The sequence below is a fragment of the Patiria miniata genome, unplaced genomic scaffold (genome assembly GCF_015706575.1).
Source record: "Patiria miniata isolate m_02_andy unplaced genomic scaffold, ASM1570657v1 HiC_scaffold_24, whole genome shotgun sequence".
In the NCBI taxonomy this organism is placed as follows: Eukaryota; Metazoa; Echinodermata; class Asteroidea; order Valvatida; family Asterinidae; genus Patiria; species Patiria miniata.
The window spans coordinates 8,023,838-8,046,638 of record NW_024037063.1 but is presented as its reverse complement, the minus strand read 5'-3'; the positions used below and the strand labels follow the sequence as shown (position 1 = coordinate 8,046,638).

General features: G+C 39.7%; 1 protein-coding gene across 1 annotated transcript in view; it reads left to right on the top strand.

Moving 5' to 3' along the window:
* The window catches only part of LOC119731523 (inner nuclear membrane protein Man1-like), a 40,841-nt gene that overhangs the window by 13,966 nt on the left and 4,074 nt on the right, over positions 1-22,801 (top strand). Inside the window, exons 5-13 of the mRNA XM_038204696.1 lie at positions 448-539; positions 4,646-4,827; positions 5,457-5,558; positions 6,545-6,647; positions 13,566-13,728; positions 14,425-14,464; positions 17,200-17,287; positions 20,989-21,094; positions 22,224-22,302. Of these exons, the coding sequence (XP_038060624.1) occupies positions 448-539; positions 4,646-4,827; positions 5,457-5,558; positions 6,545-6,647; positions 13,566-13,728; positions 14,425-14,464; positions 17,200-17,287; positions 20,989-21,094; positions 22,224-22,302 (955 nt within the window). The remainder of the gene's footprint in view (positions 1-447; positions 540-4,645; positions 4,828-5,456; positions 5,559-6,544; positions 6,648-13,565; positions 13,729-14,424; positions 14,465-17,199; positions 17,288-20,988; positions 21,095-22,223; positions 22,303-22,801) is intronic.

The window sequence follows — 22,801 nt, the reverse complement described above, 5'->3', positions numbered from 1 at the left end:
TCCAAAAAACGATGCCTTGGTATGGAATTTCATTACTGCCATTTTCCCTCTGAAATGTGGCCAGATGTGTATAAATGCCCTTTAAAATTAAAGGTGACAGAAACATCTTGGTCAGATCTGCAGTATGGATAATTATTTAAATTCCTTGTGGTCACAGTGTCCAGATAAGGTGAACATTGTGATTACTAGTCATCCAGCAGGGCTGTTGAAGTTCTGCCCATGCTGTCCATTTGCAGTTTCCCTAGCACAATGTGTGTTAGTTTGTTTTGATTACATGATAGTCTGCCCAAAGAACTACCTGATAATACCAAATACTGTGATGTACGGGTCTCTCAAAATCCAAAACCACACAAACCTAGCTTTACATGCTAGTAGCTTAACAGTTTGGGTTTTTGATTTCAGATTTTAGAAAGTCCTGCTAAGCTCTGAAATCTGTTTCCTTTGCAGAAAGAGGATATTGATGCCAAAAAGGACTGGTTATCATACCATCTGAAGAATGCCCTACAGAAGATAATCAACAATTCTCACTGGGGTCTGAGGTAAGTCTGAGGGTACTGCAAGTCAGCCCTCAGTGGTTCAGTTCAGTGCATGCACTTGGTCGCTCTACCACACCACGTCTACCACGCACAGTGACACAGTGCAGCTTGGAATATAGATTGTGTTGCCATTGTAAGGACTGAAATATATGACTATAAATTCCTTTCATTTAATAAGGTACTTTCAACCTCAAAGGTTTTTTTTTTAGGCCATTTTTTAAAATAACTTGGATTACAGAATTGCGGCTGAAAAAAGGTGGATTTTAAAAATTTCACAAAAACAACTGCCGAAAAAATGTCACCTTTGATGACCTATCCCCCCTCCCCCAAGAAAAAAAATATCGCCTTCTGATTAGTCAACAGAAGCTTTTGAACACACAGTCTCGGCATAGAGCTGAAAAGATAGAAATGGATAATCGTACGTACATACACCTTGCTACCCGCTCGTTGCTCGATCGTATGTGCTACGTTTTTGTGCAGCGCAGTGCACTAGGTATACTTGTTCATGCCACCAAAAATATGCTAGGCAGAATGCTAGCGGAACAGAAGGAATCCAGCTGCGCTACCGGCCAGGCTGCCAATGTCATCCACCAATCAATGCACACATGCTTTCCATCTTTGGTATCAAAATATTTAAGACGAAATACCATGCAAACATCGTTTGGAACGATTTAAAAATTCAAGTTTGTTGCCCAGTCTGAGAACTTGATTTCTCCTTCCTTGTGTACACTTTTTTTTTTTTTACATTATTTTGTAGTTTTAATGTTCGCATTTATTATAGAACAAGCTGATTTACCCGATCATAGATCGGGTAGGGCGTATTTGTGTTGGGGTTGAAAGTGTGGGGAGTTAAATGTAAATGGGGGATTTAGTTGAGAAGACATGTAGCTATAGAAAAGCAATTTACGGTGACGCGATCTGAGGCAATTTCTGACCACGTACGATAGTAAAACAAAAGATCATCTTTTAAACATCATTTTCGAGTTTGGAGTCATTGAATCAGCTGTTCTGAGCAAAAGAATATTATAGTAGGCAACAATTTTTATTCGGGGAAGAAAAAGTGGGGGTAGGGAACCAAACGATATTGCCCGCTTTAAAATGTTGGGGTGGGGGTCCCCCATCCACCACCGATTGACGCTGCGCCCATGATAATTATGTACCATGACATGTATAACTGTCTGTCAATTTTCCTGTTGGTCTGTTAAATTGCATTTTGTGAGGCAGTCGCGTTTGTTAATGTGGGAAAACTGAGTTGAAAGACTTACCGTATAGTACACAGGCGAAGGCTGATTGTACTGTTTTGACAATAAATCATAATGGAATAAAACGTGAAGGTGGCATTTGCAATAAAAATGTTGAGTGTGTTACCATAAAATTACATAGTCTGAATCATGGAGGAAGGTCATTATGAAGGTACAGTATTGGACTCTCCAACAAACGTAAACTTGAACTTCTTACAATTTGCGAGACCTGCGAGGAAAAAGTCGATTTAACTATTTTATTCAGGTTGGCATGGTTCAACCATAATATAAGCAAGGCCAAACAGCCAACAACCGCCAATATTATTATTTATGCACTCTTCGTTATTCCAACCCAACATAGTTCAAAGATCACAATATTTGAAGCAATGCATCGATCCCTCGTTGATTTACCCGATCATACTATCGGGTAGGGCGTAGAGTTGGGGATGAAAATTTGGGGAGATGAATGTAATTGGGGGATTTAGTTGAGAAGACGTGCAGTTATAGAAAAGCAATTTCTGTGGTGCGATCTGAGGCAATTTCTGACCACTAAAACAATTTTTTTTAGCAAAAGATCATCTTTTAAACATCATTTTTGAGTTTGGTGTCCTTAAAATGAGCTATTCTGAGTAATAGAATCATTATACATGTAGTAGCTACAATTTTTATTCGGGGAAGAAAAGTGGGGGGGGGGGGGGAGGGGACCCAAAAAGTCTCCACCGCTTTAAAATGGGGGGGGGGGGGGGTGGAGGGGTTCCCCGTCCCCCACCGATTGACGCCCATGATAATTATGTACCATGGCAACAGTCTGTAAATGTTCCCGTTGGTCTGTTAAATTGGCATTTTGTGAGGCAGTGGCATTTGTGAGAAAACGTAGTTGAAAGGCTTGCCGTAGTACACAGGCGAAGGCTGATTAAGAAGGTCATAATTAAGTTTCAGTATATTGGACTCTTCAACAAACGAAACTTGAACGTCTTACAATTTGCGAGACTGTCTGCGAGGAACTTGTCGAGTCAACTGTTATTCAACTTGGGTCAACCATCTTTATAAGAGCAAATTTTACTCGGCCTCCGAGAAATGTTTGCTCCTGAAACGATCTGAGACCGCGGTCTTTCGCGACGCCAAAATCGCTTCACGTCCGTGGAAAAATGTGGAGGGTGTCTTCCGCCGGATCGGACACATTTTCGTTGATTTTTTGTGTGACTGCGTTTAAGATCGCGATGTTTGAAGCAATGCATCGATCCTTCGTTGATCCCAGACAGGCCCCCGAAATTATAACGCAACACTGTGGCGGGCAGCGAACTCACAACGCTCAGCCTTGGTGGCGTGGAAGCATGGAGCTGTATTAACACACGATGGAAGCAACAGAGCACTATACACGTCACTCACATGCTTGTGCTTCAAATCATGCAAATAGCGAGCACCATAGACCCAACCTCGTTTCCAGGGTGTGGAGCAGGCTGCAGTACGCGTTGCCATCGACAGTTTTGGATAGCCCGGAAATACTACGCAGTGTAGACTTTCGATTGGTCAGACCGCGCAAGGCATACTTAATGTGAAGTCCTTCTGAGTATTCGTTGCACTCGGCGCAGGGGCGGCAAGCGAAGCATATGAAAGAATAGGGGCACTCGGTGGCCACGCACCATGGAGAAAAAATATTTTACCAAGGTCACCCCACACCACAATTTGGGGAACGCTTTTGCAGAACAGCTGAGTAGAACACGTAAACGAAACCCCTACGTTGACCTCGCTGACCTCGCACAGTCTAGACTCGCAGAAAAGCCAGCACAGGGGGCGGCCAGGCAGTCAACGTGAAAGCGCACACGACGGCAAATTCCTGCGCAAAATGCAGTCACGAAAAATCGACGAAAAGGATCGCCGGTCCGTACGGGAAAATCAGGACGACCCGAAGTGTCCGACCCGGCGGAAGACACCCTCCGTATTTTTCCACGGACGTGGAGCGATTTTGGCGCAGCGGGAGCCCGCGGTCTCGGATCCTTTCATGAGCAAACATCGTCTCGGAGGCCGAGTTAAACTCTCTCTTATATATATAGATGGTGGGTTGCATGTACAATGTATGCACTTGATCTGGCAACTGGCCATTCAACACGGCATTTTATGCTGTTAACTGCTCGCTTATTCCACCATGCGGTGCAAGCAGTACAGACTGAAAATTTGCCTCTTTTTTCAGCTCAATATCATTGTTACTTTATAATTTTAATGGGAAAATGTTGATAAGTTGAGTGCAGTAAAATTGAATGACAACATTTTGTAAGAGTACTTTTGGGTCTGTATACCAGGTCAGAATACTGAGAGCACCGTTATGGGTGCGTTGAAAAGGGCGCCCCCACATGCTTGAATTTTTAATTATTTTTATCCTCGGAAACCTCGGAAATCTACAATCTAAGTAAATACAAAAAAAATATTTGGCATTATTAGAATATAATTATGATAATTTTATGGTGCCAAGTTTTTTATTTTGGTTAGGCAAATATAAATATAAGGCACTAAAACTACGTTTCCGAGCATGCCAAATTGAGCAATTGAGTTTGGTACGGTTCAGAAGTGCTTTGTTTGGCAAATTTTGGTTTGTTTCAATGGTTTGGCTCTGGCATCAGGGTGAAGGGATATTGGCATACTTCTCAAAGAGTTAAAACTGCTTGGAATAAATGTGGAATGCAGATTAGAATACATGTAAATACATTGGAGAACTTTTTGAGTATAACACTGTTACTTGACATGAAATCAGAGCTTCACACTATCATGCAATTGCTCTCCATAAAAGTTTCATGTTCCAATCCAGCTTTCATCCCCAAGTCGTATCACTTGCAGACGTTTGAAACTGAGTGAATGCTATTTGATTTGCAGGCTATATGATGAGAGTGGTAAGGAACTACATGTGGCAGATTCTGCTGACCAGGTTGTAGATGCTGTGAAGTTGGAGAAGCAGACTGTATGGTTAGAATCAGAACATGTCAACATGTCATGGCTGTGTAGGGTCCAACGCTCAGCCGTCTTGGTTCTCTTCAGACTGTTTCTGTTTTGTATTGGTAAGAAAGATCCCAGAAAAAAAAGGTAGTGGTTGCCTTTTGTCAGAGTTGTATGACTCATGACTCAGACTCATACTCAAGTCTTACTCGAGTCCCATTTTCTAGGACTCTGTGGGCCTCATCTGACCAGAGTTGTTGATTCGAGTGGCTGAGTCGGACTCTGACTCAGATTTAAAAACATTAGTTGTGACTTGACCTGATTTGAAAAAAAAAATCACTTGCAACTTGACTTGAATTTATTTTTAAATTCTCCCTACATGATGCACGCTTAATAAACCCCATTGCGCACACCTACACGTAGACTGGTTCCTGTCGCTACTGCTGTCGACTTAAGAATACAGGTGTCATGTGAATTATAACATACATGTAATACCGGTATGTTCAGATGAACTTGAAAATTGATGAAAGATTTTGATGAAATTGATGAAAGATTTTGGGACTTGGCTGGTGAAACTTTGACTTGTGACTTGACTTGACTTGTAAAAGATATGGCTTGGTTACAACACTGCACCTGACGATCCATCAATACTTTGTTCATGGTTCACTCAAGTTGCTATAAAAAAAACCAGACAGATTTCATAAATACTGAATTTATCCGAATTGTTGTTTTGTTGTGTTTATGTGTACAGTGGTGCTGTGTCTGTTGTTGTTGTACAAGTACATTATGTATAGAATCAGACGAGAGAAGGAGGACAAGAGGCAGGTTCATCAGCTAGTAGATGCCATCACAGGTTAGTACTTGCCTTGCACATATCCACTATTGCCTTCTGTTTCTTGAAGGGTAGAGGAAGGGATGAACAATTAGCATGATTTGCTGCTTATATATTCTGATGTCCTGTGAAGGGTTGGTTGTCCAGTGTTTTACTTTTATTTATTTAACTTCTTTTATGTTGCAATTATCTAACCCAATTCACCATTTATACGTGTACATTAGTTGCCTTTCCTTTTTTTGTTTTCCAATTTGCATTCCACACTTCCATCAAAAAATAATATACTTTCATGTGTTCTTAATTACTAGAAGAATATTAAAATTGTTGGGGTTTTTCCTGAAGTTAGATTTATTTTTTATTTTTTCTTCCATGGTTTCGTAAATTTTTGCATGAAAAGTACATGTGTATTTACAAATTGTATGGCACCTGTGTTGAACATGGTACGTGTACTGCACAATACATGTATGTGTTGTTAATTGAGAAGTGTCTGCCCTATTTGGTGGGACCACAAAGACCTCCCTTAAGCACTTCCTGTACAGGAATGTTGTGGAAGCCCAGCCCAGACAGCCCCTTCCTATTGGGCTGGTCCTCATGCTGTTTATCATGGCTGAAAAGTACAAGAAGAAAACAGTTCACAATTCAGGCCCAAATATCCCACCATTCAGTGCATGATGATGATAATAGAAGAAAATATAGATTTCTTTGGTTCCACATTTTAAATTCTTAAGCAGCCTCTTTGTCACTTTCACTTTCAATAGCACTGCAGCTTGGCATATGGCCCATATTGTTGGACCAATTGATGTTTTCTTTCCAAATACATCCACATCTGATAGATAGTATCTGTAAAAAAGTTCTCTGACTATCAAATATTCTTAAAGGTTCCATATAGCTTGAATAAATTAAATATTTTGGTATAGTTTACGTGTAAATGTCAATTGTATAATAATGTGATTTTGAAAGTTCGGAAAAAAATGTAGTGTTTTCTATTGATGCTGATATTTTGGCAGAGATGCTGGCAAGTCACCACAAGGCCTGCAGTAAAGACAAGAGCTTGTCACCATACCTTGCCATACCACACGTCAGAGACACCCTGATACCACTCAAGCACAGGTACATTCAAATGGTCAACGTTCTTGACTGCTAAACGATTAAATAGCAAATATGGGTCAAATATCATCCATGTTATGCACAAACTGGAAAGACAAAAGTAGGAAATGGGATAATGAACTAACAGAAAAAAAGGAAATAATAGTGCGGTAGATCAGTTTTAAACGTCTGGTTTAAAACCTGTTAGTGGCCTGGTCTTTTATATTGACCAGGCCCCTATCATGACTTCCCTTTCATAAATACGATTTTGGTCAAAAACTGCAAAACTTGACAATATTGTTAGACTATTTTACGTTGTATTGCTATCCATATGCGGGACATTTCTATGATGTGGTCATGTGATTGCTGTTTCCCACCACAAAGACAAAATGACACCCTGAAAGAAACATCTTACTTTCTTATCTTTATTTTATTTTTGGGTAAAAATATTAAACAGAACCAGCCAATTTTTTACTTTTTTATCTTGATGCTATAACTTATAAGTTTAGCAAACCATCCAGTGCATAGTCCTTTTGTGTGTAACCTAAGTACAGAATCGTAGAAAAGTGTCACATGTTCATACATAGTGCCTACTCGTACCAACTGTGCATGGTAAGTACAGTTCAGTAATACACTGGAGTTTTGGAGCAAGGTTGTTCTAGCCCATCAGCCTCAGTCCAAAATGTTTGCCACTGATATTAAATGAGGGGAATAATCGTTGTAGCAATTTTTGGCAACATATACACCTCCAGAGTTTGAAAATATGTGATAGCATTGCAGCGCTGGCAGCTTTTTTTCTCCAAATGTCCATCAAAATGCTTGTTACCACTCTAGGGGCGGTATACCTTGTGCATGCGCACTATAATCATTCATGCCCTGATTTGATACTGACCAAACCCCCAGGCTGATGGCATATTCTGCACGGTTTTCACTAGGCCGGAGCAACGCAGTGTTTAGGCTGGTAATAATAAGCCTGTGTATGTGTGTTTGTATTTGTGATTTCCTGTAGTGCATGTACAATATAATACAAATATTGAGTGGCTCAGAGTGAAGTGGGAGGAACATTATCACGTGATGTGAGTTCCACCAATCAAATGACAAGGATCTGTATGTTGGTTATATAAACCTGGAATACGTGTAGAGGTAGCTGCAGCATGCTGTCCGATGTACATGCACATGTGATGTGAGAGAGAGAGAGCAGTCAATATTTTTACTGTAAATTTTAAGCATTGGACTCGTATGTAAGCTATGTTTTGTTTCTACATTTAATAAAAACAAATTAAATAAAAATGTAATAAAATAAATTGCTTTATCAAAAACAAATGTTTCTTAAACTCCAAGATCACAAAATTGAAGAATGAATTATGCTCCTTCGTTATTAAATACAAAGACGAAAGCAGAAATTTGTTGTCCTGATTCAGGGGCCAACATTATTACTGGCCTGTTGAAACGCTTCTCAGCCAGTGTTTAAAACAATGCTTTAAAACCACCCACGTTATTTTTCATACGGCGTAACATTACATCAACACTTTAAACCACTTCATTTACACTTGATGTAAATGCAGTGAAGAATAGAGCTGTGTCCCTTTTCCTGATGGGAAAACCTGATTCGTGCAACATGCAATCTTAAAACAAGGTTGCTACAGCAGGGTGCAAAGACAAAGTCTTTTCAGTTTTTAAAGCATCAGATTTGGGTTTATTTTAATGATTTTGTTTTAGATTACAGCAAGTAAAGCAGTATATTCATAGGCTGGCTTACTCATATAAAAGCAATCAACTCCCACGTCTTTATTATGTCTGATGTCTGCGTGATATTGTTGGATATAATTTAGCCTTGACATTTATGACAAAGCATACTTTTTTTCTGGATGTACTACCGGTAGTACATCTAGCAGTTTTTATTGAAGACAAGACAGTGACAAAGTCCAGTGAGATTTATGCGTCACTTTGTAATACCGTCATAACATGGTCAAAAGCATTTGAAACCAAAACGGTTCAACTGTTCAATTAATAAGAATGTTAAGTAGGAATCTACATCAGTTACATGTATAAAGTCATGCTTTTTGCACGTTAAATACATTTAAATGTAGTGCATGTACAGATGTATGTTCCTTGTGTCAACATTATTAACTGACATACATGTAGCAAGTACTCTGCTAAGGAAACACATGCCTTTTGATTTGTCATGACCATCTAAAAAACCCTTCAAATATCACGTTTTTGGTCCTCAAAGAAAGATTTGTCTTTCAGATATTGTTGACTAGAGCAAATATGATACATGTCTAAGAAATTACGTTTGATGTCGGGGAATCCCTTGCCTAGGGTATCTGCCATGTGTAGATTGTCAGACAGGATGTCAGGACTAGCTCACTAATCTGACATGACAACACCTGTCACTAACCAATGCACCAGTCTGACAGCAGACAATCTCAATCAACTTGAAGGATTCGCTTGATCCTTAAACAAAACCAGTGGTCCCATAGGAGAAAAACACCATACAGATAGGCTACAGAATGACAAAGCACTTCAGTCCAAGTTCAATCAATTCTAGACGTTTGTGCTATTCTGGTGTGTGACCAGTCATCAGTTCTTAGTCTCGGTCCTGATCTGGCAGCTGATGAGATGTCCCAGTAGATTAATCTTGGGATCTTACTGTCCCTGTCTTGCTCTAGAGACAATACGTTTCCATCTCTCAATATGGGCCCATTGATTTTACCTGAGGTACCAGTATCAAACCTGTCCCTTTTTGGTCTTAATACATCTCCAAAATACCTGTTGCCCATGCTTATTCATATGGGTTAATGCATATTTTAATTTGTGTCATGCACTCCTTAGAACCGATCATGTGAACCAATACACTTATACGTGAAGCACTTGATGTGCTCTCATAAGTGGGCCAAACTAGTACATACATTGTACATGTAACCTCCATGGCCACACGGTGCCATGTACAGTTTCTGCATAGAGTCCGTGGGATTGTAGGGATACACATTTATTTCAATAATGTGGAAATTATTCAACCATTTTAATAGTGTAGGTTCCCACGCACAAATGTATTTAGCTTATTGAATATATATATATACAGACTGCACGCGTGAGAGATTATCAAGTCGTACAAGTGAACATTGTCCTAAAAAGTACATTGAGACCTGTCATTTGCAACTTCCAAATTCTCATGTAAAAACAACTGTCGCAACAGATGGTTTACAGACAACAGGTACATGCACATGTACTCAAAAGGGTCCTACTCTTTGCCTTTGCTAAACTTTAATGTCATGGATAAACCATCAGTTTCCTGTGTTGTAAGCCTAGAAGACTAATCACTGTAAGTATCCGCTCCTTTGCCTTTCATCAAGTCCTACGGCATGTTCTCTATCTTGTGCCTATTTCCCTTCTCTGCCACCTGATCAGTTTTAGTATAGAGTGGGGTAAAAAGGGAAGCCAGCCTGGCAATCTTGGAGAGGGAGCTGCAATAGGCACCAGAGAAATTGATCATGACAGGTGGATTCAGTGCAAGCGTACATGACTGAGCCTTGTCTAAACAAAGTCTCAAACTGTTGAATGCTTCTATCATACATTGTATGTTGTCGTTGCTTTCTTGCAAGAAGGGATTTTGTTTTAATAGTGGAACTGAGTGAAGAGAAAGTTTCCAAAGATTACAGAAAACGTTGATAAAATGTTTCATATAAGTAATGCATTTGAGGTACCAAATCGGGTGGTATTATTGGTGGATACATTTACATTGCCTGGTCATAAGATTAAGTCATTTGTGTGCACTTGACATTTGTTTTGCTGCCCTGGTCGGCATTAGGACCGAGTTATGGGGACTTTCTGCTGTCCCCATAGAGTCTGCGGTCCCCATAATAAATATTGCTCTAAGTGTGTGGTCCCCACAACTACGAAACAAGATTGTGTACAAGCATTACATTCACTGTGTGGACTTCCGAACAAAAGATGGCCACATAAACCAGGTAGTAGCCACATTGTGTGGACTTGCCCACGTCCACACAATGTTTCCCCCTCTCGGGAAAACAGATTAAGAGGCATTTTGGGTTAGGTTTATTGGTGGCAAAATGAAGAGAAACACAAAAGGGAATCATAGGGGGGGGGGGGAAATGGGTTGAATGAGTTTTCACAGTTTGAGAAAAATGATTTTTTTTCACTGGTTTTTCTTAACTACACGAAAACAAAGGAATGTCCACACTAGGTACTGTATGTAAAACAAACGTGTGTGGGTGTGTGTATTTCAGCAGAGACTACAGTGTGGGGAAGTTTTCTATTCAGGAAAATTTGAAGTTGTAGGGACTTAAGACTGTCCCACAGTGTCTTTGGTCCTCTAATAAAGCAGAAAAAAAAAATCAGTTTTGCCAACCGACCCTCCTTTTATAGCCTGACCCTACACTTTTTATCGTCAGGTTAAAAGTATGTTAAAAGTATGTTAACGTGTTTCATGGTGTAAGTTCTTGCTGTCCATATTTGTTCATTTGCTTAGTACTTACAATCGCTATATTTGTAAGGAAACTTCCTTTGTGTTATGAACATTATCAGCTAGTTCTCTTCACAGTGGTGAAAGCACATGTAGCATTCATGCAGAAATGTTTGAAAAAAGGAGGTTTAAATTTTTGAAGACCGGTTTTGAATATCAGGTTTCCATTTATGGAAACCAAATAGTGGAATTCAAACCCAAAAGCTGAATTTAAATCCCACCACTACGAGTACATGTACTGGTAATAGGAAGCAGTTGTATTATCGCACATCTGGTTAATAGTTTGCACAACTACAGGACAAGTACAATATATGTGTGAACATGCACATCAATGAGAAATATCCAAATATTGAAAGTAAGGTTTAATTCAGGCATTGTAAACAGGTCATCCATGTTTGTAGTAAATCAAACAACAGGACTTCTAAAATGGGTCACAAATGTTATACAATGTATGTAGTAAAGACAAATGAAAGAGGATGTCCAATCAAATACAGGCAAAACCCTGCCAATCCCTGTGGCTTGAAACCATGGTGTGTGTCTGTGGGGAGGAGGTAGGGTATTGAAGATAAGGAGTTGGGTGTTCATGGGTGATTGATGAACTGCCAGCATGTACATGATTGGGTTAGGAAAGTGGAGGAAAGGGCTCAAAACCAACAAGCCAAATGTTTGGCTGTTAGTACTGCCTTTATCTTAACGCTCCTTCTGAGATAAATATTTCGAGGAAGGTTCTTACTTTGAAGAGGTCCCTAGAGGAAGTCTGGCCTATGTGTCATCTAATACTTTGTCTAAAAACCAATTACATGTTGACGCCAGAAATCTAAAAACAAATTAGTTTAATTCGTTTCCACATTTCAACGGGCAAAGGAAATGAGATAAGACATGTGGAGGGTGCACAGTTCTTGTTAACTTTTACGATTTATGATTGAGTTAAATACTTGGAACTATTGAAATAAAAAATTAATAGTAAAAGCATTCAGAATGATGGGCCAAAGAATCCAATGGAATGAAATGAATAGTAAGCAGCGTAATTTCAAATGTTTTCCAAAATTCTTAACCCAAATTGAAGTTAAACGTTATATGCATTATTACATAAACATGAATTTTGAAATTTAGTTTCAAAATTGTAAGTTTCAAAATCTCATATGCATTAGACAGCTAAACTTGCATTTGAATTCTCAAAAATTTGAGGTTTGATTTAGAGTCTGTGTCCCTATTACAGTTGGGTCTGAATCCAAGTTGCAAGTTAAGCACACATTATGAGTATGAGCCAAGCCATGAGTCAGTGCTGCCAAGTATGAAACAAATTATTATTATTTCTTTTACTTGTAACAATTCCATCCAATGTTCAAGTCATAGAGTCTCTGATTTACCCCCAAAAGGACACAAGTCAGACTTAGGTATGAGTTCAATCATGATTGACTGTACATGTACAAAAGGCCTGCAACATTCAGTACACAGTTTACAGTGGTGGACACATTAAGAAGGCATTTGTATACAAAGGTCTGCAACTTTTTCTTCTTTTTTTTTAACTTAAATAATACATTGTGTATGTTTTCTCTTTGTTTAAGCACCTTGAGGTGGATTTTTGTATGATTGTCTGCGCTTTATAAATTTCTCCATTATTATATTATTATTATTTGAAATGTTCCTTGCTTTAATGAGAAACATAAGGAGTGTTCACTGTGCAGTAGCTGTAGAGGGTGCCAAGTGGTAGTGTTGTAGTCAAGTACATGTAACTTGAGTCCATTCCAAGTCCAACTCTTAATTCATTTGGTTGATGTCCAAACGCAATCACAAGTTATTTGATTCAAGTCCGAGTCACAAAGTATTTTCTTTAAACAAATGAAATAAAAAAAGAATTAATTGTTCAAAAGCACCATGCACACAAACTGCAAACTGGGGCTAGAGACAGACTTGAGTCTGAATCCTGTACTTGGAGTGCTTCAACACTGCTAAATGGCCTACTTTAATTGCGGTCATTGACTGTACGTACAGGTTCACCATGTGAATGGCATGCAGTGTGTGTGCATTAACCTGCTGCATAAACCTGCAAGGTGGTTGTGTAACAAAAAAACAAAGCTGAAGTATGCCCATTTATTGTATTTTCTGTTGATAAGTGAAAATTATGTGCCGAGCTCATAGACATATGCAAGATCCAATGTAGTGCTTTTTTTACTTTCACAAAGCCAGTTTATTGCAATTTGTCAGAAAATACAATTTGTTAAAGACGGGAGACCATGCATACATTATAGCTTCATATTGAAAGGTGTCAAGAGCTTTGGATTGACAATGTACTACTTGCAGTGGTTGGACCGGGCTTATTTGCAAGGTGAAAAATGTATTTCTGGTGACACAGTAAAAGTAATCAATTATTAAGTTTTGGTTACAGATACGAAAAGCAGAGGTTATTAATTTACATGAAGAATGCACTTAATTTTGTCTTTGACGTGAAACAGAAAGGAGAGGCAACATTTGTGGGAGCGTGCTGTGCATTTCATCAACACCAATGAGTCTAGAGTGCGTGTGGAGACACAGCAAGTATCTGGTGAGGAGTTCCCTGTCTGGAGATGGATGTTACCCTCACCAGTCATCTCATCGTTCACACCCATGACAGAATTGGTGAGTCAACTCACGGCTTGTGTCTTACACAAAGTAGGCTTGAAATTGGTATGTTATTCCATCACTGTGGTAGTGCAAAGAATTAAGTCATTAAGTGCATTTTCACTCGTGAATTCAGTGGGATGCTGGTGCTTCATGGCAAATGCCATGGTAATGCAAAATACTTGTATAATTTGTTTTTTAATCAAACACAATTGTAAGCAATGGCATTGTCAGACAATGTTCATTATAATGTCTGTTGTGCCGATCATATGGTTCACTGCTTCTAGTGGAATTGTAATTTTCAAAAGAGGATGGATTACTGGTGGAGATAGGTATTTGTGCGGCATTAAATGCTTAGAAGTCTATTCCAAAGTTGAACTGTAGAATGTAGAAAACTTGCAACATACTAATGGACTGATAGCTGTACAATGAAAATCCCATACTATGAAAATCGTGCGCTGCATGTATGAAGATTGACAATCAGTATTATGTCTGCACTAGCAAGCTTGAGAATGTGGATTCAAGTCCATCCTGAGTAAGCTTGTGAATTCATATCTCACAAGCTCTCAGACAGCACTGAGTATAGTGGTAACAATTATGTGGGTACAGGCCAAGCCAAATATGAAATATTTACATCTCCCTGATTCCAAATATCTCAACATATAGGTATAGTTGCATATATTCATTTTTTTCCAATTTCATTTTGTTGCACAGGAGTTGAACCCTAACAGAGTGAAAGTATGGCAAGGAACGGGTAAGTCAAACAGTTCAGAGGTCATTCTCACTTTGGGTGGGTATGAAGGAAAGTGGTGATTTTAATTCAGGACGAGACTCCCCAAGAATCTTGCGGCTTGGCTGTGTCAAGATGCAGGTTTGTCTTGTTTTGTCTGTGTGTCCTTCCTCACACACCCACTTACAAGACATATTGCCAGACATAAATGGGTTGTTGCTGTTACAGCTTATTGTCAAGGAGGTTAGACAAGAGTATGGATGAATTTATACATAGATGAAATCAAAACCAACTTATGATCGGATTTTTTTTTGTATATCATATTCATTATGATAGATACGATAGATATACGGCACAGAGGGGCTGATTTAAAAAATGAATGTTAATCGTCATGCCCTGGGATGCTATCTGTTAGTGATTTTCTTCGCAATAGATTAGTTGGTACCTATGTAATGATCTTAACCTATAATCTTGCCTCACAAAGATTCAGGAGTGTGCTCCTGTCAGCAGTGTGTGGTTTTATAAATAGCCAGCATCCACCTACATGTATGATGTATGTGTAGGTACTGCTGACGGATACATAGTCTCATTGTATGAACACTGACCTCCAACAAGCTATACAATAGTCACTGAGTAGACTCCCTTCCCAAGCTGTCTGGTGTATTACCAGTAGTCTACCTGAGGTGAAGTGGACAGGGATTTCCTGATTGAGTTAGCATCCTTCTGATTAAAGCCAGGCTTAAGGGAAGCTTTGTATTGATTCACCTTCTATGGTCCACCTGTTGTGAATATACATACTCTGGCTTGTAGCAGATATAGGGTAGTGGTTTAAGACCTGGCACAGGTGTATCAAGCCAAAGTTTATGAATGGAGGTTTTAAAGAAAGTAACTGCTTGCATGTAGGCTATGAGCTGTCAGTCCACCTGAAGCTACCGGACATTGTCTAATTAGATTATTGGGGCCAGATGTATTGAGTCTTGTATTGTGTCTACTGTATGGGTATTGGATGTTCAACATGCTGTACGCATCAACTATTCATTGGAATTGGGCTCTCTCACTGACCCAGGTTATTCGGCCTGCATCCGCTTACCGGAAAGTCAGCGTCACTATTGTAGTAGGCAAAGATCCTATAGCACGAAGCGAAGTGGGTAGTAGGCAAGCCTTCCAAGCTGTGATGGATGGCAAAGACTGAGAAATATGTGGAGCCAACACCTAGTGCTGGGTCCGCACTATAATGACAACCGTATGTCTGTGGTTATTTTACGTGAAAATAAACCCTACTGTCTAGTTTACAATGCACGACATGGTTGCTAACCTACTGCAACGGAGGCCTATCATGCGGAAACCGGAGGGTCACTTTGAAGTCATACGGTCAGACCCTGTAGATCTGTGAGTTAGTTTCCCATGCCAAGTCTTTCAAATTAACAGAGCTGCATATTCAGACTAGTTGGAAAATGTGGGTATTGAAAACACAGAGAACTGCTGTACCATTATGCTCACTGGATAATTCACAAGCACGGAATGCCTAATTACATGCTTCCATTTGTGTGTATTGTGTTTTAGTGTTTAAGTTAACATTAAAAACCAGGAAATTCTTGAATAACTTCCTTGTATAACACAACTTTTTGCATTCGCCATACCACAAATTGATTGGCTAGAAATCGGGAAGTTGATTCTTAAGTCGTCCAGTAGCAAATTTGGCCAAACATGGCTAACTGCAGTTTGACTAGCCTTGATCAAACATATGCACTAGTTGACAATGGTCAAGTCAACTTTTCAGGACCAGCCTACATGTACATGGGCTGGTCACAATGTGCAATGTACAGCAGGGATCCAGGACTGTACTTTATCGGGAGGATGTACACGTATTTGTTTGTTACTTAATACTATTGCATGCTTAAATTATACATTCACCTGTATGTTGATTTGGACATGTATGTTGATTTGGAGATGGTATATTTTACTTTTACCCTAACTCCCTAGCATCTTTTACTAGGAATTGGACCAAGTCTGTCAAAATCCATCAATCAGGTTTTCCTGGTAGTTGAATATATTAGTGTATTATGATAATTACGCTCCGGTTAGCGGTTGTTGCGTTGGCATTTGTGCATAATGTACATCGTACAGTGGGATGGGATGTACCGCGCCGTACGTTGGGCCGTAGCCGGTAAATCGGGAAGGGCTGCACGCCGGGGTACGGTGTATGAGATGACCCGCGTGTGTACGTACGAACACAACAACATAACCCAAAGACGTGTATTATTTTTGCCGCGACTAGACGTATGTTGAATGGTGTTTGTATGCACAGATCCTCTACACAATATCCGTGATGTATGATTGTCATGACGGGACATGCTGAGGTAAAATACAAACATGACAAAAGGGCACGCTGGCCAAGTTGGCCGCGACATGTGTATTTTTTGAAGGGCCATTGCGGCCAAGTTGGAAGGGCATGCGGCCATTGGCCGCGGTGGCCGTGGTAAAGATCGAGGCCTGCATTAGGCCCAAGTCCATCATAGTCCATCAATATTTAGTCACGCCAGGCCTTCTGGACCAAGTCCCCCCAAATCCACCAAAATAGGGGATGGATTTTGATGAAGTTGGGGTGGTTAGGGTTAATGTTTACTTCTAAATACTTTATGTTGACTTAACTCATTGTATATCAAGTTAAGTGTGTTGTGATCTGTACCTCACTACTCAACCCATCTGAATCCTACTGACTTCCTCTGTCTTTCCTATAATCCTTTTGTTTGTCACAGCCTTTGACAACCTGGATACAGCCATCAAGGTGCCCCGGTTCACCCCAACACCATGCCTCAAGATCAGGAACATGTTTGATCCTACACTGTGAGTCATTTCTATATCACTGTTACTCTGATGAAAGAGATGCTTTGATGCAGTTAGGACAATTTTATCCCGTCTGTGAGCCCCAAAATAACACGATTTGTGAATCATGTATGACTTTTAACTTTCAAGACCAAGACCTACCCCTCCCAGACCCAGACCTTAAAATCCCCAGACCCAGACCAAACTGTGAAACACGGAGAGTAATATTTTTGTTTAACCCTAACTCCCTAGGCCTTTTTTTGCTAGGATTTAGCCTCAATCCTGCAAAATCTTTCAATTCGGGCGATTCACAATGCAGTGCGCCACCAAGAGTTTGCCATGGAAAGTCTATTTTTCAAGTTTACGGTCGACAAAACATGAACAATTTGAATGAGTGTCAGTAGACAACTTGAGCTAATTTGTTATAGATTGGGGCATTAGCATTCTGCCACCTGACAAAAAACACCATATTGATAAAAAAACAAAAGGGCAAACAGATACTTGAATCATATGCTTACGAAATTACTGACCGGAAAAACTATCAATTTCAAATGTCCCGCGCTGCGAATTTGTCGACCTTCTCCCACAATGCACTGGGATAAATGAACTCTCTGTGGCAAACTCTTTGTGGCGCACTGCATTGTGAATCACCCGAATTGGCCTCATGGAAAAATAGTATATAGCCTCAATCCTGCCAATCCCTTCATTATTTCTTGAATATGGTCCATGGAGGGGTGACCACTGCCTGAATCCTGCAAAATCCTGCAGCAGTGACTGTTAATATGTTGAGGCTTGACCAGGGACAGCCCAAAGCAGTACGGAGGATTTCAAGCATTGTCCAGGCCTATATTTATGCACGGCTGAGCAAAAACAACACAAGGTCCGGCCCAAGACCTTGACAAAGTGCATCCTACGAATTCAGTAATGCACTTTTGCCATATAACCTCAATCCTCCAAATTCTTCCACTTTGGCAAAGAGGATTTTGAAGGATTTAGGGCGGTTAGAGTTAATTTAGTACTTTTGTAATCTCACTTTTTTTCCAATGTATGAAAAGTATAATATTTTGTACAGACATTTAATATCGAAGTATGTCATTGTAGGTATGCACAACACCAAAACAAATGCGAGGTCATACGAGGATGCCTTCCCCTTCATTTATTAATCAGCTTGTGCAGAGCAGGTGAAACTGAAATGATTGTAAATATTAAGCATATGGAATGAATAACATTAGACGAATTACACACCTTAAAGACGCTTACAGAACATAAGGAAGTTTAAATGCTCTGACAATAAGTACACAAGACTGCTAATACATTCATATAGGTTCAGAGAATATTTAATATAGGCACCAGACACCCGAAAATGAACAATTGTTTTATACAGGTACAATATATTCTTAAATTATACACACACTCCAATTTGTAACTTACAAATCTTATGCCTGGCTGCCTTCCATCAAATACTGTGTTGACAGCGGCATTCTGATGACCTGCTGATGAAGACAGACTCGAGTTGTAATTTCCCGCACTAAAGTATTGAGTAAATTAATCACGTGATTAAAGCATGCTGTGATATTATTGCAAGAGTAAAGCACTATCCGCTCCGTTCACAAGTACCCCCTCACCGGCAAAGAAAGTACAGTTGGGGGGTGACCGACCGACACCATCTTGCCTGACTGCAATTTTGCCGAAATGGGCAGCCGTACCACTGCGTGTAAATAGTACAAATCCCCTGGTGTACGTGCGTCACACACAAGGAACGGTGCACGTCAACCATTTAAATGTCCCGCCCATGGGACGTCATTGCTAGGTAAAAGGGCGCCCTCTTTCGTTGGCGCACGTAGCCCATACCCAACAATCCATGCAAATTAAGCCTTGTCGGCCCCTTCGCTATCGACTCGGGAATAACTCATAAACACACATACATGCATACGGATGGGATTTGTAGATACTTTCTCATAAAAAGAATATCTATAGCTTCTTTGCACCGAAATGTGAGTGGTTTTTTTTTCATTGTTCTGAATTGTTGTGAAATAATACACCCATACATGTTTATAGCCAAGAAAATAACAACTGGTACAGGCTGTGTCCAAAAACGATGACAGTATTTAGCCAAATAAATAAATTTGTCTGTGTGTAGATCTTCTTGGACTGATTTATTGAGTCAAACCATGGCAATTTTTATAATCATGTTTCATAATACAAGATCATCAGGTTCTTTATTAATTTTGTGGCCTCAGTTATACTAATGCTCATGTCAAGTACAGACATCCAGCATTGTAATCCAGAAATGTAATACATTGCCCTATCTCTTTGAAGTTCATGAGTCTAGAAAACTGAATGGTATCACATGTCACATAGCAACTGGTAGAAACAAGTGTGCAAATGAAAGACATCTTGCCTGTATACCTACATTAAATGATGTATACCAGCCTTGGCACTGGCAACTAGAACAGATACATGTACCTGAAATGATATCAAACATTTCATGTCCTGGCTTGTAGGGGGGGGGGGGGGAAGTCCAAGGTTTATTAGAACTATACCACAAGAAGCTGACACTCCTTTTGATTGTTGTTGTGGTGGGGGGGGGGGTTACAATTTTGCTCATAAAAAGAATTTAAGCCCAAAGACAGTACACAATAGCCTATACAGTTGATTCTCATTATTATGAGCTTGGTTAGGATGAGATCATGAGCATACAGTTATACTTTTTGTCTCACTAACTCTTGTAAATGAAATGAACTAAATCTCATCTAGTCAATGGCCAAAATAAATCTCTAAGACTTCCCGCTAAAACAGTTTTTCTTTTATTTTATCCATCCCAATTCAAATGATTTTTTCTTTATTTCATAACAAATTTCATTACTACATTATTGTATGTATTTTATTAATTATACATCTCACTTTAAAGGTTATACACAACATTTGCAAACATCGAAAAACAAAACTACCAAATGTTTATGAAATACCTTACTAGGATGTTGGTAAATGACATTCTAAAGCATCCTGTAAAATTGTGGCACCTGGTGTGAAGTCATTTTCAAGGAAAGTGTTTTTTTTTTTAAATTAATTTCCAGCGGTGGTCGGCCGACCACCGCTGGAAAAACCTAACTATTTCTCAACTACTGCTCCAAATTTACCATTTTTCAGTCCAAATTTTGTTTGCTGTTGGTTACATGTTCATGAACGGGTGCAGGCCAGCTAGACTGGTTCCCTTACCTTACAATTTTCCGGCATCTATAAATTTATCAATTTCATCTTTAGTAGAGTCAGGGAACCAGACTACTTGAACGTTTTTGTTTTTCTTGGTAAAAGCCAATGATGTACATTCCCTTTAATACGATATGACAAATCTTTTAAAAAGCAATACACACTTTACCTTTTCAAGAAAACACCCACTTAACATGTACATACAACATGTACATATACATTATTTCGCACAGACGATCCATGATTGGTGACAGTGATTTGGGAAAAATGACCAACCGCATAAGACAAGGTTCCACATACTTCCAATATCACCCCAACGCAAATCACCCCAATGCATCTTATGAATAGTTCTAGATTAGAATTATAAGGACATTTTTCAGTCTGGAGAGCCTCATATTAACAGGAGTTAATGTTATCCAGCCAGGATCAATCCCTCTTAGATGAAAGCTGTACATTATGGAAATGATGGTCATTAATGTGTTGTTCATTTTGTTGTGTTTTTGTTTGTTCAGGGAATCAGATGGCGATTGGCATGTGGCAATAGAAGATGCCATACTGGAACGATGTGGTGACAATGGGGGCATTGTTCACGTTGCTGTGGACAGAACTTCAAGAGAGGTAGGTTGGTTTGTTTTTGGCAGCTGGGTTAAATAAAAATCAAGATAAATGGCATGCAAACAATTTTAATAAGGTTATAAAGCAACAAGACACTCAGTCAAGAGGCACAGTGAAGCAGACAGGAATGCTTCCAAATTGACTCTGTCCGGTTGGTATTGCCACATCTGTGGTATTGTTTACTACGGCGTAAATGCTATCCTGGACTTCTTATTCAAAAAGTATGTTGTATAGTATAGTACATTGAGGACGGTTGCAAGTAGTACACAAGGGAGTGCTTTCAATCTGTCTCAAGCTTTGCTCTCACTCACGCAATGAGGGTGGTCACATTACAAATTATCATTAGACAATTTGTGACGTGCATTCAAAATCTGCTGCAAATACCTACTGAATTGATCTGAGATGCACAAATCACAATAGGTAGAGGTCGTGACATTTCAATCCCAGTGGAAACTTTCTCGTATCTTTCTAAAAAGGCATTTGAGAAAGATTAGGCTAGAATGGAAACATCAGGCCTTCCAACCACAGGGGTGCTGTGGTCCAATGGTTACGGTGTTCGACTCGTGTGCTGTGGTACACGGGTTCGAATCCTGACCGTGGGAACATGGTGCTTGTGCTTTTGAGCAAGGCAATTTACCACTATTGCTTCGTCCTTCGGATGGGACGTATAGCCGTAGATCCCGTGTGTTGTGTAATGCACATTAAAGAACCCAGTAACTCTTGTCGCTAAGAGCCCCGCTGTTTCTGGCAGTGGCCGCAGCACCTTGTAAACCCTGGTGCCACATAAATGGGTCTCATATCTCTCATGTACTTCATTCATCTAACACTAGACATAACTCCCAGTGCCTTGAGTACCTCAGTACTCCGTTGCGCTAATGCCTGAATAGGTTTCTGCAACGTAGCCATACAGATACAGAACCTAATATACTTCATTTCAGTGAGGTCCTTGCTTTTTTGGGTCGCCTAAACAAAGTTTTGGGGGACACAGTTCAAAATTCTGTATCCCTGTTTGACCGTATCCCTGTATCACTGTATGTATGTTAAAGTTTAGGTTAAGTTTTTATATTGAAATATATTGAACTGTTCCCAGGATGTACAACATGATAATGTGTTTTTCTCCATTTATTCAAAGGGATGTGTATATGTTAAATGTGCCACACCAGAAAGTGCAGGCTGTGCATACAGAGCATTACAAGGAAGTTGGTTTGATGGTAAGTAGATTTCTCAACATTTTGTGCATTACTGTTTGTAAGTTCGTTCACTTTGGTGTTTTTTTTTCAGTATCATCCTTAAAAGTACTCAAGTCTTTTTATTATTTCAGCCCTTAAGTTGCAAAATGTATATTTCCCCAACATATTTTCCTGTTCATTTGTCAAGCTGGATCTCAGTACGTTTTCTATTTCTTTACGTGAGCTATCATATTGTTGCAAGTCTTTGGCTATTCAGCCTCAAGTGAGTACATGTAATTATATGTTTTCTTTATAATTCATTCATACATACCTGTTACAGTTTGCCCATTCCTACTGGTCGAGAGCCCGTCACATGGGTGGTTTTAAACCACGGAAAAAATCCAAGTCAGCGATATTTAAAACCGGCCGCAAGCACCCGCGCTCCCCGCCACTACACACTACACTGGCTTGAGAGCGCGAGCATGCTCAAGAGCCACTGATTTGATCTCCATGTAAGGAGAGGTGTCCACACGCGCACCAC